At 50.8% G+C, this 19424-nt stretch overlaps 1 protein-coding gene across 1 annotated transcript; it reads left to right on the top strand.

Moving 5' to 3' along the window:
- Nucleotides 1–4536: 4536 nt before the first annotated feature.
- Rpt5 (26S proteasome regulatory subunit Rpt5) lies at nucleotides 4537–16211 on the top strand. Its single transcript, XM_037227199.1, has 11 exons — nucleotides 4537–4662; nucleotides 6832–6911; nucleotides 7332–7538; nucleotides 7982–8089; nucleotides 8397–8597; nucleotides 10194–10296; nucleotides 11224–11403; nucleotides 12115–12221; nucleotides 12616–12725; nucleotides 14048–14165; nucleotides 15964–16211. The coding sequence occupies exons 2-11, from the start codon at nucleotides 6870–6872 to the stop codon at nucleotides 16072–16074; spliced, it is 1287 nt and encodes a 428-aa protein (XP_037083094.1). The 5' UTR covers nucleotides 4537–4662; nucleotides 6832–6869; the 3' UTR covers nucleotides 16075–16211.
- The last annotated feature ends 3213 nt before the right edge of the window (nucleotides 16212–19424 follow it).

The following is a 19424-nucleotide window of genomic DNA, read 5'->3' as shown; positions in this document are numbered from 1 at the left end:
GCGTTGATGCCTTTTCCAGCGCTGCGAAAATCAATAAATATATATTGTTTATTTGCACACTTTTACCAGATCTTGGCTTCTCATTTGCAGCGTATCGTGGAAATGTGTATTAATTTTGTATTTAGATACCAAGTGCAATCATTTTGTACGGTTAGCTGAATCTAAGGAGCATAATGAAAAGGCACATTTCTGGTTCAAAGTCAGAGGAACTTTCTCATGCCACATAAGTTGTACGGCATTTTCTAACGTTCCAAACATTTGTTTTTATTTAATTACAGAACGATTATCCTGCTAAAATGTCTGCAGCCTTAGATTACGAGCAGACTCAGCAATGCTCTTGATCGCAGTTCACTTCAATCATGCTCCAATGCTGTCATTACAAAATACACATTGACTCACCAAATATGCTGCCTGCGCGTACCAAATAGTGCCACGCATTCGGGCAGTATAAATGCTTACGAAGGGACAAAGCAAATGGACAACCAGAGTAGTGGATTACCGGAATGCTCGCTGGTGCGACATCTTTGATAACGTCAAGTATCTATGAATGCTTAGCTACACATGAGCTACACTTGCACAACACTACACTTACACACTTGCTACACTTAGCTTACCCCCACGGTCGTCCTCGGCCTACGATTTAAAATTATTTGGCGCACTATCGTTAATTGCGTTTATCGGCTTCCGCCTACAAATGGGGATCACATGATCCTTCGTTGCTCGTGCCACAGCGTTAGTTCATTTGTGGTGACTTGAACAGGACAGACTACCGCTCAACTTGTGCGATTACTTATGCGTACTATTACTCAGATATATGATTAAAAGTAACCCAATCGGATCCTAAAAATCTGTACCTGGTCGTCAGCACACACTCACATTCTCACACTCGTACCTGCGTACTGTACAATTTTCGGATTCTCTGACCTGCACGGGTCCACAAGAAAAAAAGTGACAAGCAGACATACAGATAGGTCTGTATGTATCTCTGTAGGTCTAAAGCTAAATGCATATTTTGGTAGATAGTATATGATATGATAGCCTCGTTTGGATAAGAACCTCGTCCAGAAATGCTGCGCACCTCCCTATTGCAGTCAACATCGTTCTGCGGTGCGAGATCCAAACTTGGCCCAAACGAAAATCACTTGGGCTTTAACTGGAAGAACACGGATTTCGCTTGTGCAAGTCATACCTGACATTCGACAGGCCGAAATCCCCTTTCCCCATGGTGTTTTTTTTTTAGAATTGAATGTTTTTTCAAGTGGGAATTGACTGGGAAACTTGGCTCGGTCGGTTACCCTGTCGGACTCAAATTCTGGCGCAGCAGATGCCAGGTGCAGCACCATAGTCCCGTTCGCACGGGTGGGGGTGTGAATCGCGTAGGTGTCGTCACACAAGGCCATGTTATGGCATGAAGTGAACTAAGAAGCCATAAGCCGTGCAAACTCCTTCGGATGAGCCGTAGAAACATCCAGTCACGCCGACTGCTGGTTTGTTAGGACACTCGCTGTCAGTGAACGTTCACATGCGGCATGGTCAGGTAAGCTCAGAGAAAAATAGACATTTGATAAAGATAGATAGAATAACATGTATATAGGAGCTTCCACAATGTGGATTTTCTTGCTTCCACGTCAATGTACATGCAAAAGTCACACAAGATATAATTAGGCAACGCAGATGAATGAGGCATACCACACGACGACATATGCATATGTACTTGACAAATGAGCCGTAGAAATAATAATGATCATGAAAGAAATCATAAAAACACATGATCATAAAGATGTTAAGGTTCCCCTAAAGATCGCGATGCTCACGGCCGCTGCCACCCGCACGTCTGCAGGTAGCAAGATCCACTCGCTAAATGCGCGGAACATGAACGAGCGGCGCTCAAACTCATCAGAGCGACGTACTACACACTCTCGTAACAATCCCGGCGCGTGGGTGGCTGTGGTGGTATTACGCATGATCATAAAGTCGCGTTCCCATATAAGCTCGTCGGCTTTCAGCCATCCTAGTTCGCGCACCACAATGTGCATCCACAGCAGCGTGTTATAATCCGACATATATAAATGTCCAGAGGTAAGTAATGCATTCGTATGCGAATTCTAATATGCATTCGCATACCCCTCGATTCGGCTAAAAAGTGTACAGAAGAGAGCCTCTTACGTGGATATACAGTGCCTAGAAACATTCTACCGCACATCCAGTTGTTTGACATCCAGCGGCTAAAAGTGGTTACCGACGTCAATTTTGCGTACTTTGAAAACCTAGGACACTTTGAAACCCTAGGACACATTTGGCCGTGCTGAAGGCACACCAAGCTTTGTTTTCAGCACAAGAATTAGTCTCAATTTAAATAATGGCACAACACGTCATGCATGACCTGCCATCAACTCAGATATCATATAGTCCGCTGGGGGTCAGCGATATGCCCAACGGGACCATCGCCGATCCCAGCCAACTTTCGCTGTCATTGTCGCCGACTTGGCGCTGCGAGCTTTTTGTCATTTCTGGTTACCAAACGAACCATCAACACGCGCCCGCCTGGCCGGTTAAACGTCTGCGCCCCGGTGCGGGTGGGAGCTGTGTTACTTTGGCTCCCGAGATCCAAACATTGAATACAGCAAGAGATACAAAAATTCTCAACAGCCGTAAGGATCTGTGTGAATTCATTTGTGCCAAATTTTAAGGTTCTTAATCGTGAACTCTGGGCCGAATAAGTTCAAGCAAGATCAAACTCCAGGTAGGTGTCCAAAGTGCTCTCAGACCTCCTCACACAAGAGATATTAGCCTAGATATCGATCATAAGTAAAAGGTCACTGGCTCTCATGTCAGGTCCCAATAAATCCTGAAAATGAACTTACGTCAGGCCTTAATGGATCCCAAAATACCTCATGAATCACGACCAGCGCATCTTAAGAACATGTCATCATGTCTGGATGATTTTGGCGAAAGAGGATGGAGTTTAATGCCAAACAAGATTAATTTAGTGACGGTGGAGAGAGAGGAGGTGCTCGGCATCCACTCTTGGCTGCGTCCATGTGCGCACGCTATTTAACTCCTGATTTGGATGGTCCGCGACGGTCCGCGGCGGCCGATGCCACGGCCACTTGGATGAAGCCGTCGGCAGCGCGACTCAGCTGTCCGATGCCAGGGAGGTCAACGGACCGTGCCGGCCATTACGGCGCGTTACAATTTTCTCCACAAAGCTGTGCCATACGACTGAAATTCTACGATAGAAAAGTTGGACAAAGATACACACATGCTTTGCCTTAGCCATGATATCGAATTCATCCATTTTTTAAAGGTTTTAAAGAAAGTTGGGATAAAAATAAAACATGCCACCGAAGCATGTACATGAATGACAGTTAATCCTATCGGGATCCCGACTGAGACGAGCCCCCGGCCCGTTTCAGGGCCCAAGGCCCCGAAAGGTCTCACGTTCGGTGCTGGGGCCGCGACTAACAGGCCCTTCTATTGTCTTATTGTGGACAAATTCACTGCTATTTTTCGTATCTGCTCTCAGTGCCTCGGGACCCCGACCAACCTAAGATGCCCTATGATATTCAGCGTCCAGTCATGCTCCTCTTCAGCAAATGTGCCCTTGGCAGACTGGGAGCCCATTTCCCAGACGGATTCCTTGTAATAACACTGCGGGCCTCTGACCCATGCACGGGGGCTTCCCTTTTCAGGGGTCCCTACCAACGCAGGCGGCCCTCATAAATAACCATGGACCCCGGTCTTGTTCCTGCCTCGTAAATGGGCCCCAGGGCCGAAGCTGACACAGAGCCAACTGCCCAGCACTGGTAGTCTTCGGACTACAGAGAGGCTTTGATCGTCCTGGGCATCCCCGATAGGCGCAAGCGTCCCTTTGACTGACCTCTAAGGAGATCTGTCCTGCAGGGCATGATCGTCCGTCGAGCCCTTCGAGCCCTCGAATCAACCCTCGCTCGTCTGTTCTGAGGGGCCCAAAGGTCTTTTAGGGCCAAAGAGGTACAGGTCCCTTGTCCCCCACGGACTGCGCCGCTGTGCACAAACGTATGCACGAAACTCAATACGAGTCAGTGACTCGCGCTCGGAGCGCAACTCATAGGTAGATGGCGGCGTCACCGTCCTAAAATATTCGTAAGTTGTTGCCAGTTTCGCTTTTGGCTTGCATATGGGTGTTTTTGCTGGCACCCCGAATGTCCCGGATTCTGGCAAAAATCGTATATCTCCTACTGCACTTTGGCGATGCCTCAGCCAGTTCGGTGGATCCTGTTTTTCTTGACATCTCTATCGTGTAAAGGCTGATTCAAGTAGGCATTATGGTAAAAGGCTTCGTGAGGGCTGGCGGCGAGAACGTCCAGCTTAGGGAAATATTCCTTTTTTGTGGCGGAAAGCTTATTTTGGTTGTGGCTAACTCAATTTGGTAATAAGTGTATAAATTAGGTCTTTTTAATTTCTTTTGGTAGCTGGTGAATAGTCGGTGCTGTTTACTTGCAAAACTTCATTATTCGACGCACTGAGACGTTCGCGGTGTTAGGTGTCGGGAAGGCCCCTTGTGTCGGCGTTCAGCATCTATTGGCCTTACGTGTGGAGGGTTGCGTTGGTAGAGGTCGTGAAAGTTGCAAACTGTGTTTTGCAAGTCGGGGCGGCGCGCGGATTGCTAATAGGTGCAAGGTAGGTATTTCTATTGTTTTTGTGCATGGTACTTGGTTCAACCAGTTTGCAAGCCCTGTTAGGACGTTAACGAGACCCGAGATGGCCTCAGTCCCACGGAAGAATCGATTTCGGGTAAGGTGTTCTCCACGGTTAAAGTCTGGGGGACCTCTGGCAGCGATTTCTGTACCGTAACTAATAACCGATGATTTCGTGACTTAATGCTTTTACTGACCATGACCACTTTATATTGTGCAGCCTCAAATGTAATTTTGAACTACTATTTGGTTTGAAATTTGGTCTGAATTGAGTTAAAGATGTCAGACTGGGAAGACCGCAGCCTTTTTTATGTGTGTTACCTGCCCTACTAGTGCAACCATGAAAAATGACTAAAAAGTGAATGAAAATATTAGCAGCCCAGTATGTGGCACAGCATTCAATATGCTTGGTTGTTGGCACGCTCGGTGGGTGGGCTCGCCCTACCAACTTTGAATTGTCATTTACTTGGCTTCTTACACACTGCAGGACATTTGACAGTTTCACCTGACCTGAATCCGCAGTTGAACATCTGGCTCAATGTGTCATGAGGTGCCCTTCAATAATTTAAATTGCCCTATTTCAAGGATTTCTGCCCTAAAATTTCTAAAGCCTGAACTCCCCACAATGATCCCAATAAGATCTCATCAAAATCTGTCATGTTTCAGAGACTGAGCAGTTAGGAACATCTCTTGGTTGATAATCAGAATTCATTCAATTGGGTTTAATTGCTAAGAATCAATTTGTGTTACCTGAAATAACTGGCATCTTTTAGTAAGATATGTGAAAGGTCCTGCTATTCTCTGTATGAAAGCCCCACATGCTTAAATTTCCAGGATTATTTTATGATATGTGCACAGCATTTTGTGGTCTGCATGTCACATGGTGCCATATTTTTCATGGCATTGCATACCAATCACAATAACATGGCATTACATGTACCATGCAAGTTTTAGACTGTTTTTCTAACTGTCAACCAGAATGGACAACCTGAAGTTCTGCTTAACATAGGTATTCCCTGAGACAAAAATATTTAACTAGGATATTTTGGAATGTCACCATTCAACAAAAGGCATTGAGACACCTGAAAGCCAGCCCCTCACTGGATGCCACGTCCACCCACCCCTCAAAATGATCCTCCTTGCCTGCAGAGTGCGGGCCACCCAATGTGGATTGACCACAATGTGTCATCATTTCATTGATCTGGTGAGAGCTTAAAAGTTTGCAAAAGGGCAAAATAATTGAGAAAATATCTGGTTGTATATCTTCTTTAGATATGGAACAACATTTCTAGTAAACACTTTAGTTTTTAAAGATATCTCATACATTTACAGTAAAATGTAGCTTTAAATGCCATGGTTATAGCAATGGGAATGTAAGCTTATATTTGTGCTGCTAGAGAGTTTTGTTACATCCATCATATTCCCACAGCTTTGTAACACAGGTATGCTCCAACACATGATAGATAGGTTAGTGGCCTGGTATGGATGTTCACTGGGTGAATGCCCAGAAGCAAGATGACTTTTCAGGTGCACGCTAAACAGGTAAGACAAAATGAAAGTTCAATGGTAGGAGATAAGGGAGTAGGTTTGAAAAGGAATGGCTAACATGATCACTTTTGAAGGCATGGGTATTATAAGATTTGTCTTGCAAACATGGTCTTAGATCGGAACTCAGGCATTGCCAAATGATCCTCTGTTACCATACTTTTACCATACCTATCACTTACATTATGCATCATAATCCAGCTCAAACCTTTTTGCTGCAGTCTGTTTCCAAATTTGCATGCCGGACTCTGCCACTGGAAGTCAAGTAACATTATGGTAATAACACAGTATATCTTTTAAACTTTCATAATCATTCAGATGCTATTTTCATAGCTGTCCTCTATCCTAGCCAAATGTTCATAGGCTCATGGAAACTTGTATTTGTTGTACCTAGTAGTGAGTCTGCCAATTATAAAAGTCTTACTATAATATACTATGGGACTGGTAGCTGGAAGTCAACAGTTAGAGAAAACAGGTAATCAGATTTGTATACCATTAAAAGATGTAGGAATATAGGGCCAGCTTACATCACCTGTGGCTAATCATGTCCCATTGTTCACAAGAGCCAAAAAATATTGTTGCATAAATGTCTTCTGTTCTGTTGCAGGGTATTTCATCAGAAGGGGTTGCTAGTAAACAGTGACAATGACAACACTTGAAGACAGCTCCATTTGGGAAGATGCAGAGGTAAGTTAAAAGCTGCCCCCTTCAAAAGCATGCTTAGCAGAGTAAGCACAATCTGCTTTGGCACATTTCACCCACATAAAAGGCTACAGCTTGTTGTTCATGCCTGGTGCTTTGATACACCTACTTAAATCTATTGTGTTTGCTCTGAATCACACTTCTTGGCCTTCTTGGGGGTCATTGTGCTATGCTGGTTAATCCCACATTAAGTATTAATAATGAACAATAAATTTATCAGGGAAATGCCTGACCAGAACTTGGAACATCAGCCATTGATTAGTATGCCCTATGAATCAGGAGCCTGTTGGTGTAAATGTGCTTCACGTGAATAGAGAAGAGATTGTTGGGCTCACCTGGCTGCTAGATGATGAAGCCATTGACTAGTGGAGCATCAGCCATTGACTAGTGTGCTTTCTGTGTCAGGAGTCTGTTGGTGAAAATGTGCTTCGGATGAATACGGAGGAGATTGTTGGGCTCACCCGGCTGCTCGACAACGAGATTCGCATCATGAAGTCAGAAGTCATGCGCATATCACATGAGCTGCAGACACAGAAGGACAAAATTCGCGAGAATACAGAGAAAATCAAGTTGAACAAGACTCTGCCTTACCTTGTGTCCAATGTCATTGAGGTGAGACTGAATGATTTTCAGATGTAGTGCGGAAATGAGGGAATATCATACAGTGGGGCTGTCCTGATCTTGCCATTCAGTATTGCAATGCCAACTGACTAGATGCTGAAATCAGCACGCTGCCAAATCGCTGCTGCAGGAGTCAACAAAGATCTGTGGGCACTCTAGACAGTCCTGAACTGGCTTGATGTCACAAGCAAACTGTCGGTAAACTTTTTCCACCTGACTCCTGTGCTGACCATGCCCAGTTTGCTGAAGCTGCTTAGTTACCTGGGCCTCACATTTATTTTGCTGCTGTGCAGGGAGTCTTAGTCATTGCACCATGATAGCCTATTTGTCTATGTGTCGAGATTGGTGGCCTGCTGCGGCCAGTCTTCAGCATGCTGTTGAGCCTGGCACTGAGGAGACTGTGACGCCTGACTCCGCTCATTGCTCGCCACCAGCTGCTGGACGTGGATCCGCAGGACTTGGGCGAGGAAGACGGCGCCAACGTCGACCTCGACTCGCAGCGCAAGGGCAAGTGTGCCGTCGTGAAGACCTCTACTCGTCAGGTGCGTGGGCGCGGCTTGCGTTCCCCGCACAGGAGCGAAAAACTGTATTAGTGTGCCTCAGCCACTTAACTCATGTTTTGCCCAGTTGTTTCAAGCGTGTGGCAGTGCATCCTGGCATGAGCATATCTCCGCTGAAAAGCACTGATGTAAAATCGCGACTTGGCGAACTTTTGCGCCTGATGTGTCTGCGCCCCATATCACATCCTGGCTGTATCCAGCCGCGGCTGTACAGCTGGCGAGGCGGACTGTGTTGGTACACTGGGCGCACCGCTGCCCAGACCGACCACGGACCGCCATCTGTCGCCAGACATACTTCCTGCCAGTGATCGGTCTGGTGGACCCGGAGGACTTGAAGCCCGGCGATCTGGTGGGCGTCAACAAGGACTCGTACCTGATCCTGGAGGCCCTGCCGGCCGAGTACGACTCGCGCGTCAAAGCCATGGAGGTGGACGAGCGGCCCACCGAACAGTACTCAGACGTGGGCGGCCTCGACAAGCAGATCCAAGAGGTGAGACAGACCGGGTGGGGGCCGGCGAACGACGAGACTTTCGGGAGGTGGGTTGGGCCGAGTGACACTTCTGGATCCGGAAGGTAGGCATATCTGGCCGTGCATGGCACGCGCATGCTTACAATGTGCGCAGCAAAAGCTCGGGGAAAAGTCGAAAAAATACATTATTTTTTTAACGGGTGGGGGGGGGGGGGGGGAGTGGACGGAAGAACTGAACGTTTGTTTTCTGGTCGGTTTGATGCATACAAAAGTGGTCATGGAGTATTTCCCCAACATTAACTTGATTTAGGTATCCGTGTCGTGATCATTGGGGCTTTACAACGCGCTCTGGGACCATATGGTGTCGCCTGCCTCTCATCCTGGCGGGAAGGGCTGGCACCGCGTGGAATCCAAGCCCGTATCTCTGGTTTCCTAGGCGCGCAGTTTATCCATTACACGATCGGTACGTCTTCCATCTTAAGATTGGACGGTTATGCTCATGTTTTCGTGTTTTGGCGAAAATTAACGTTTTTCCATTAACCGTAAAATAATCGATATGCAAGTCTTTGACGAAGTTAAGACCGGTTTTGGAAAGCTCAGACATTATTGAGCGCATACTAGAGGATGCCTCTCTGGGTAGGGATCTCTGGGATGCTCCTCCGGTTTGCCGTCAAGCTGGGTCAGGTTGGAGCTCGTGCTGACTCTCTTGCTGCCATCCATCTGCAATTTCTCACTTTTAAAGCTAAAACTAAGTCGACACTGTTCACGAACAAGCTTGTTCTAGGCATCACATTTGTGCACTGATTTCCGCATAGCATACTCTACAGCCTGCCAGCACACAAATGGAAAGCTGGCGGAGAGTAGTGTACGTCAGACCGCTTAAGAGCTTAAGCTCATGGGTCCCGTTTGGGGTGCAGTGAGCGGTCGAGTACATGCTCAGTCGATGGAAAACAAGCCTCGAAGCAGCGGACCGAAGAAGCAAACTTTGCGGCACTCAAATTTGTGTTGCATTGCTGCTCAAATCGCTTTCTAAACGCAGCAGAACAGCACTGTACACGAAGGCTGTGCTTTCTCGCATAAGAGGCTGTTGCACATGTGTCGGAAATCTCGCCTCCGGATTCATTTCATTTCTGCTAGAGTTATTCATGGCCTTATGGCCAAAACACTTGTACACCGGCAATGATGGCTGCATGCCAGTAAACTATTTTGATGGCGGATTTTTTTCCATTTACATGTTGAATTTATTACAAAGTGCATCGGTCAAAGCCTACCTTCCCCAAAGGCACGGCTTTATACTCTCCACACTCCACGCTTCAAACAGGCGTGCTGCTTCCCGGGAGGGCCTTAAATTAAGAGGAAAGGTTGTAGAAGAAAGGTGAAAAATCCTTGCGAATCTCGAAGAAATTTAATTTAAGAAGTATATTTACTACTGCCCAAGCCGGAGGTCGAACCAGGTGAGCGCATGAATGATGTCAAAATTGCCTGGACGTTCTTGTTATTAGCAGCAAATTTTAACATGGAAAATGCGGTGAGCCAAATCGATCTTGTTTTTAGCAAAGGTCGACGGTCGCGGTTGTACGATGTTGGATTGTGGTTGACGCTCCGCTTCCGTTTCAGTTGATTGAGGCTGTAGTACTTCCCATGACGCACAAGGAGCGCTTCACAAACCTGGGCATCCAGCCGCCGAAGGGAGTGCTCCTGTACGGGCCACCTGGCACAGGTCAGTGGCACTGTGGGCCGAGCTGCTTACCCCCTATTGGTGTGGTGTGGTCATGTTGGGCAGCTGTCATGCTGTTGTGTAAAGATTGTGTGACGCTGATTCTTGTGTTCCTGTCACATGGCAGATGTCAAATTTGACAGGCGTTGGTTTGTCTGCCGAATGCACTGTGGAGCAATGTGTTCAAATGTCCGCCATGCCTGTGTGTGTGTACGCATGCATGCCAGCCGTTGACCGCGTGTGGGTACGCCATCTGGTGTGATACCCACCCGTGCACCCCGTCGTTACAGTCCGGTACGTTATGTGGTGTTGATGTCGGGCGGCTGCGCTAGCGACCGCCCTGTACGGAGTTGGTTTGTGAGATGTGCCTATTGCTTTCACCCATGTGACCTCACCTGGCACCGGCTGCGCGCCCTTCGGCGTACGTGGCCGCTGCCGTCCCTCACCTGGCACCGGCTGCGCGCCCTTCGGCACACGTAGCCGCTGCCGTCCCTCACCTGGCACCGGCTGCGCGCCCTTTGGCACACGTAGCCGCTGCCGTCCCTCACCTGGCACCGGCTGCGCGCCCTTCGGCACACGTAGCCGCTGCTGTCCTTCACCTGGCACCGACTGCGCGCCCATTGGCACACGCCCCTCACCTGGCACCGACTGCGCGCCCTTCGGCACACGTAGCTGCTGCCGTCCCTCACCTGGCACCGGCTGCGCACCCTTCGGCACACGTAGTCGCTGCCGTCCCTCACCTGGCACCGGCTGCGCACCCTTCGGCACGTAGTCGCTGCCGTCCCTCCCCTGGCACCGGCTGCGCGCCCTTTGGCACACGTAGTCGCTGCCGTCCTTCACCTGGCACCGGCTGCGCGCCCTACGGCACACGTAGCCGCTGCCGTCCGCCACCGGTTGGTTCCACCACCCCGTGTGCTCTCCTGGCCGCAGGCAAGACGCTGCTGGCGCGGGCCTGCGCCGCCCAGACCAAGTCCACCTTCCTGAAGCTGGCCGGGCCCCAGCTAGTGCAGATGTTCATCGGCGATGGCGCCAAGCTGGTGCGCGACGCATTCGCACTCGCCAAAGAGAAGTCTCCCGCCATTATCTTCATCGACGAACTCGATGCCATCGGTAGGTGGGCGTGTAGAGAGGGCGAGTGAGGGGGAGAGGAAGTGGAAGAGGAAGAGGAAGAGGGATGGGATGGGGATGGGGATGGGGATGGAGGTGGGGATGGGGGTGGGGGTGGGGGTGGAGGTGGGGGTGGAGGTGGAGGTGGAGGTGGGGGTGGAGGTGGGGGTGGGATGGGGATGGGGATGGGGATGGGGATGGGGATGGGGATGGGATGGGATGGGATGGGATGGGATGGGATGGGAGCGGAGCGGAGTGGAGCACCTGTAGCCCTTTACGGTCTGACGGCGACTAGGCCAACCAAGGATGCGATCCTTTTTGGTCCGTGGGGTGACTTTGTTCTTCTCCGATATGGTTGCATCATAAGTGCGTGAGTGCCACCTTTCCTGATACCTCAATGTTGGCGTCTTTCTGTCGTCTGCGTCGTCACTTTGATGCGGATACTACGCAGATCATAGTCATTTTTTTGTGCGCCGCGTGGCTCACTGAATGTGAAAATCCGTGCTTTTGGTTGTTTTGTGATTCCTGCCCCACTGAATTAGGTGAACAACCTAATTATCTGCACACACGCATTGTGAGGTCATGCTCTGCGTTTCTCTTCTAAGCACGGTGATCACCTTTGTGTCCTTACGTGCTTCTGCGATGGGTGTTTGGCGCGATCCCGCCCGGTAGCCGTCGCCCTGGTCACGTGCGATTAACTTGTGCGGCCGGCAGGCACCAAGCGGTTTGACTCGGAGAAAGCCGGCGACCGGGAGGTGCAGCGGACCATGCTGGAACTGCTGAACCAGCTGGACGGCTTCTCTTCCACCACGGACATAAAGGTGACGACTGCCTTCAGCTGTCTCAAGCTTCACTTGTGCTTGCCCTGCGGGTCACAGTGGTGTCGTAGCCTGCACATGTCCTGCCGCCGCAGGCTCTCTGTATGCCAGTATCAGCTACACAGATCAGGGTGGCGGATTCCGGTGCGCGTCGTCCGGTGATGGGGGAGGAGGCCCCGGGCGCTGACGCGGTGTGCGCTGGTCGCCAGGTGATGTGCGGGGGGGGGGAGGAGCCTCCGGGCGTCGACGCGGTGTACGCTGGGCGGCAGGTGATAGGGGGAGGGGAGAAGGAGCCTCCGGGCGCTGGCGCGGTGTACGCTGATCGCCAGGTGATGGGGGGGGGGGGGGGGGGGGGGAGGAGCCTCCGGGCGCTGACGTGGTGTGCGCTGGTCGCCAGGTGATCGCGGCCACGAACCGGGTGGACATCCTGGACCCGGCGCTGCTGCGCTCCGGCCGGCTGGACCGCAAGATCGAGTTCCCTCACCCCAACGAGCAGGCCCGCGCTCGGTAAGTCAGCCAGTGTGATTCGCGGACGTGCGTGCCTAGGCTGTGTTAGAAGAGGATGCGCGATACTTTGTCCAGGCGCCGCTGAAGCGTGCTACATCTCGATGATCGGCGCTGATCCGGGGCGATGTGCCGTGTTCTTTTTAGGGGCGCTCATGAGGTTCTAGGCTTGCCCATTGACGTCATTTAACAAGCGTTGGGGTTCTTGCGACAACCGTAAAACTTGCTCACGATGAGGATTGAACTCACGGTATTCAGATTATGGGACCTACGCACTGCCGTTTGCGCCAAAGCTGGGGAGCCTCGGTTGTTTGGTGGAGACTCCACGTGGTGGGGAGATAAAGAGAGATGAAAACACGCACTACAAAGAAAGGCGGAAAATGACATTTCTTTCTAAGACTAGCGTATCCCATAGATGTTTGTCCAATGTACGTTTTTGTCTGACGATTCCATTGCGACTGCGCCGGCGTACGTGGCGCGGAATATCCAGAGAGGAAATACGTGCTACAGAAAGGTGGAAAAGAATGTTTGTTTGTAAGTCTCTCGCATCCACGAGCCGTTTGTCGGATTTTTATTCTCAGACATGCAGTATGCTCGTAAATTATGGGTCATCTCCTCTTCAATTATTTTATGTTGTGAGGTCTTAAATGCCTATTCGCGGTGTTAAGGTTCTGTGTATGGAGTTATCAATTGAAGTTTCTCAACCAGTCGTGGGTGCTGCTGGAAGAGCTCTGGTCACGTGACGACGTGATGTTTCTAAGCAATCCTTCTAGAGACAGTGATTTGTTATATGCCTCAAGCCGTGAGGGGAAGATTGTGTAGCGCATCTGATAAATGCTGAAAAAATGTCATTGACCTTCAAAGCGTAGCTGAAGATGACTCAAAAAGCGCGATGGTACCATTGTTTACATCAGACAACATGACTGCATCAGCCTGGTGCGAAGCCGTCGTTTGCTGTCGCTGGAAAAGGCGGCGGTGGCGCGAGTGCTCGCTAGAAACGACACTTAATAGCTGCCTAACAACAGCGGCGCCACCGCGAGGTTTTTCTGATATGAAAACCATAGTTGCGCTTGATTCCACTGAGGCAGAATCAGTAACGGCTCTGACTCATGGCCCGTGGGATAAATTGCCTCTCTGACTGGCAGGAGCACAGCGCAGCATTGAGCTGGCTCCGATTCCGACACGCGGAGATATGACTCAGCTCAGATAGTAGCCGCTTGTCGTAACTTCCTTGATGCTTCCAATCAGGTGCCCTGTCCAGACCAGCTAGGGCGTCGGCTCCGTCTTCCGTCGTGTTGACGCCGTTCCTCCACTCCGTTCCGCAGAATCATGCAGATCCACAGTCGCAAGATGAACGTATCGCCCGACGTCAACTTCGACGAGCTGGCACGCTCCACGGATGACTTCAACGGCGCCCAGTGCAAGGCGGTCTGCGTGGAGGCGGTGAGTGCTCCTGGTCAGCCTCACGTGGACGCTCGGGCTGCCGGTCACTAGTCAGGCCTGGCCTCACGTGGACGCTCGGGCTGCCGGTCACTGGTCAGACCTGGCCTCACGTGGACGCTCGGGCTGCCGGTCACTGGTCAGGCCTGGCCTCACCTGGACCTCGGGCTGCCGGTCACTGGTCAGACCTGGCCTCACGTGGACGCTCGGGCTGCCTGTCATTGGTCAGACCTTGCACGTCAGCTGGGTGACGACTGTGGACTTTGAGCGATCCGGGTTGATCCGGCCAGCCACGCATTTGATTCACAACTGGATTGGGTCCTGACAACAAAACAGTGTTCAGCCGAGCGGTGTTCAGAAACAACGTCACGGTTCTTTAGAATCGCGCTGGGCTGGGCTCGGGTTTTACCGTAGCCGGGCCCGGAGGCTGGGAATATCGGCTCTCATGCACCGCAAGAGCAAATATGTACTGAATGTCAGCGGAACTGTGTCACCGGGACGAGTCGAAATGATAGCAAATGTTTGATTCAGATCAATTTTAGGTTTGAGACCGTGAAGGTCAGAATGCGTCCCATGAAATCCGATATGTAAATATTATAAATGCACGAAATTAAACTTAAGGCATCCTTTAATTCATTAAAAAAAATAGTGTTTAACCAAATCCAGACCTACTTTTCAGGGGTTGAAAAAGCTGAGATAAGTTGGTGCGGCAAAATCCAGCAACGAACGCCTTTTAAAAGGAAAATGCTGCAGCGCTGCCATGAGGCTGGGCGTGACCGCTGTCGTACCTACCATGCCGTATTCCCCACACAATGCTCCTTGCGTACTCACCAGCTCAGCTTTTAAAATCGCACGGCTGCATAGCCATTATTGTGGGGCAATAGCGTAATCCCACGCATACGAGAGACGCGAGGGGGCTGAAAGAGGAATGCCAGAAATGGGGCACGTTGAGGCCGAACGATTGAGATCCGTCATAGAATATGGACAACGCCAGTTCTCCACTTGAGTAATCGCAACCAAATTACTCTTTGCTCATGAATGGTAGCTTTCGTCTCCAAGTATATAATTTTATTTGGGCTAAATGCAGTAAATTGCATTGAAGTGGCCCAAGGTTTGCAAGATCTTGGGCTCAATGGGTGGATTTTAATGATATATTTTCCTATAGTCAGTTTTGGAAAAAGTCGCTCTGCTGCACAGTAATGACACAACTGGATTCTGGACGTCTTTCAGTGGCAGGTCTTTCAGTTAAATGATGTCCTCATTTTAACAACGAGGCTTGTTGCCAATGGGCGCCGACCTTGGGACAGCCAGAAATTCAGATTAGGGAATGTCACGCTGGTGTTTGAGTGCGACGAGGAGTGTCCAGTGAATGCGGAACAAATTCACCACAAACCCTATAGGCTCAACCTATGACAGACTTAAATAACGCTAGTCTGGACGGAGCGCATGTGAACATGGTTCGTTGAAGGAAAAGGGCATCATTGTACGTCAGCGGCGGAGGAAAGGGCGTTCGTGATTCGACCCTGTACGTTTTTATAAGCACGACCTAAGGTAGGGGTGGAGGCCGCCGAGCGGTCAGTCCATCTATGTCCGCGGTACATACGGCCGTCCGGGTTGCACGTTTAGGCGGATATGTCTGGCGTCCACTGCCGGAGTCGGAGCGAGCGCTATTCGTGCTCTCGGCGCGGTGTGATTGGCGGTGCCGGTGACCTGGAGAGGCGACGGTCATCTGTGGGTGACCTGGAGAGGCGACGGTCATCGGTCTGTGGGTGATCTGACCATGCGCCCGCTTTCTCGGCAGGGCATGATTGCGCTGCGTCGGGAGGCCACCACTGTCACCCACGAGGACTTCATGGATGCCATCATGGAGGTGCAGGCCAAGAAGAAGACCAACCTGAACTACTACGCCTAGGTCCCACGTCTGTCAGCGCCGAGATTGCACCGGTGTTGTGTCGTCGCGGCGTCGCGTCGCCCTGGGGGAGACTGTGCCCGGGAGCGACCACCCTGTCCTAGTGTTCAGTACATTCAATACATGGTCGGCTATCGGAACGCTTTTATGGCCGCAGGATGACCTGGGTGGTCGATGTGCGCTAAAGACAAAATCACCATCACCATCGTGACGCACTGGTTCCGATGAATTGTCGCAGACGTGCTTCGATCGAGAGGGAGAGGGAGAGGGAGAGAGATGAATCGAAGACAGCGGTGGTTTTACCGGAATTTTGACGCGAGATGGTGGCACGCACAAGTGCAAATGTTTATTTTTTGTATTACGTCCCATGACTTAGCACTCGCCCTATAAAGGGAGCCCAGGTGTCCGTCGAAGTTTTTCGGGATAACTTCTGAACGGTCTCAAGCACTGACCTGCAATTTCGGACTGTATCACTCTAACACATTTGGGGAAAACGTAAGCACCTGACCCTGATGGTACATGATCTACGCTTTTACTTGACGTGGTGTCCGTGACATCGTGCTTAAAAGCGACCGATAAGGCTTAGTTCTCGCACGGAAGGCATTCGAAGAGCTATTTGTAGATTGCTTTTTTAGCTGTATAATCCTAAGTGCACTTGTATCGGTCTGATGGCTTTTGCAAGGTCAGGTTATGCTAGGTTAAGGTAGGCCTAACTTTGTCTTTTATCACCAAATTTTTACTGTTTCGAGAATAGGAACGGTTTGAACCTTAATGACACATACGTTGGGCTTGACAATATTTTTAAAACCCTATTTTCCCCATCCATGTGGCTTGTTTAGTCCCTGATACGTAGACGGACGGGCTAATGCAACAACAACGCTCACCGCCTTGACTTGGCATGGCATATCGCGGGCCGCATGTGTCGATGCCCTCCAGTGCCTGACAGTTTGCCAAGAGCTGTTCAACATCGTCTGTCGCACTGGAGCAGCATGCTTAGCTCCTTAAAGAACAGGAGAGGGTCTGTGAAGTGCTAATTTGACTTACTTTCACCTGGTTTGACCTATCAAAGCTTACATTCGCCATTGTGTGAGTGCTTGTTTGTTACAGTTCAATGCAAACTTAATAATGCCGTTTTCTACGTGACTCTAGCCTGCCCAGTTTTCCAAATATGAGGGCGGCCTCTGAGGCCCCCATCGCAGGACGAAAGGGAAGAAATCACCTAGGACGAGAGCTGGATGCTCAGAATGTCTGATGCGGAACTATTGGCAGAATGTCACATGGATAAAAGCCATTTGGATGAAAATGAACGAACAGGTATTCAAACCCGGGCTCGAGACGGCCGTACCACAGCATTCTGCGGCACGCAAAACCGTCTGTAGTCCTGTGTGGTGACAGGGTGGAAGCAAAATCATCGCTTGAGCTGGACAGCAAAATTTGGGTGGTGGGGTCAGGGCGTGCTCAACAAGGTATGCCTAGTAGTTAACCTGAACCTAAAACCATTCATGTCAAGCAATTGGAAACGAACGCTGTTGTTTTTAAATGGTGATTCAAGGCAGGATAGTTTTGATTTGACGACTGGCATAAAAGAGGATGCTGCCGACTGCACTCGGATGCGGCCATTGGTTCCACGTGATTCGCCACCTCGCATCCGTGAGTCTGCTGACCTTGGCCTGTCCGCGCTCACCCGGCAAGCGTCCCTGGCAGGATGTCAGCCTTCAAGCCTTCACGACCTCTTTAAATCACTCAACCTTGCGCTAGCCACATGTGGATCTACGCCCGGCTATTACATGAGGGCACATTGGCGCTTCCCGGTACACGTGTGGCACCCAACCGACGGACAGTCGCCGAAAGAAGCCGGGCGGGACAGAACAGGACCACACGGAACCCGACAGAACCGGATGGAACCGGACGGAACCGGATTGGACCAGGCGGAACGCCCTAAGGCAAAACGGACCAGCACGTGACCAGACTAAACCGGGTAGGACTGGGCGACACCAGACTGGGCGGAACCGTATGGAACCGGGCGAGATCTTACGGAATAAAATGAAATCGGACGGCACCGGACAAGACCGGACAGGATTACATAAGACCGGACAGTTCTGGAGAGTACCGGACGGCACCGGACAAGGCCAGACAGGATCGGACGGCACCGAACGTGACCGCACGGAACCGCACGGGACATTAATGGGCTAGACGGGACCGGACCGGGCCGGAAGGGACCTGGCCAAACGTGACAAGAATGGATGGTACTTGACGGGACCAGACGGGAGGAGACGGGTCCTGACGGGACGAAACGGGACCGAACATGATCAGATATAATCAAACGACACCGGACGTGAGCGAATAACGCCGAGTACCTCAGAATGGTACCAGACAATGCAGGATGAAACGCCACGAAGCCAGATGGGACCGGATGAAACCGGATGGAACCACATAGAACTGGACGGTATCGCATGGAGATGGACGAGATCTGATGTGATCAGATGGAGCTTGGCAAAAGTTGGGACGGGATGGGATGAGGGATTCGATAGGACTGGACGGAGCCGGATGGGACCAGACAGAATCTGTCGCGATGGGAAGGCATCGGACGGCAAGGGAACAAACAAAAGAAACGTGACGGACCGAACGGAACTGGGCGGAACCAGAACGGGACCAGACGGGGCCAGACAGGATCCGTCTGGTCCCTTCTGGTCCCGTGCGGTCCCATCTGTTCCCACATTGCCTCGTTCAGTCCCGTCCTCTACTATCTGGTTCCACTCAGTCCCAGCTGTTTGCTCTAGTTCCATTCTGTTCCGTCCAGTCCTTTCCAGTCCTTTCTTGTCCCGCCCAGTCCAGTCCAGTCTAGTGCGTCCCATTCGGCTTCGTCCGGCTTGTTCCATCGCGTCAGGTCCCATGCGGTACCGTCCAACACCGTGCCGCCTCATCCGGTTCGGATCGGTCTCTTCTGATCCTGCCCGGTTCCGTCTGGGGTAGGGGCGGATCCAGGATTTCGTCAAGGGGAGGGGAGCACGCAACATTGTGGCTCCCTAGAGTCCGAGCCCCTTCGAAAAAACATCCCTGCGTTCTGGTCATTACATTTTAAGGCAAAGAGCATGTAACACACACACACACACACACACACACACACACACGCACACGCACACGCACACGCACACGCACACGCACACGCACACGCACACGCACACACACACACACACACACACACACACACACACACACACACACAGCATGTCCAACAGGCAGCATGTCCAACTGGGACCCACATGGGTCCCAGTTGGACAGTCATATGGGGCCCACCTGGGCTGTCCACTTTAATCCCATGTGGGCATGCCATGGGTAAACACCTGGATCGG

Source organism: Pollicipes pollicipes, unplaced genomic scaffold (assembly GCF_011947565.3).
Source record: "Pollicipes pollicipes isolate AB1234 unplaced genomic scaffold, Ppol_2.1 Scaffold_5724;HRSCAF=6776_pilon_pilon_pilon, whole genome shotgun sequence".
In the NCBI taxonomy this organism is placed as follows: domain Eukaryota; kingdom Metazoa; phylum Arthropoda; class Thecostraca; order Pollicipedomorpha; family Pollicipedidae; genus Pollicipes; species Pollicipes pollicipes.
Note: the sequence above shows the minus strand (reverse complement) of the source record. Positions and strands in the feature narration are given on the sequence as shown.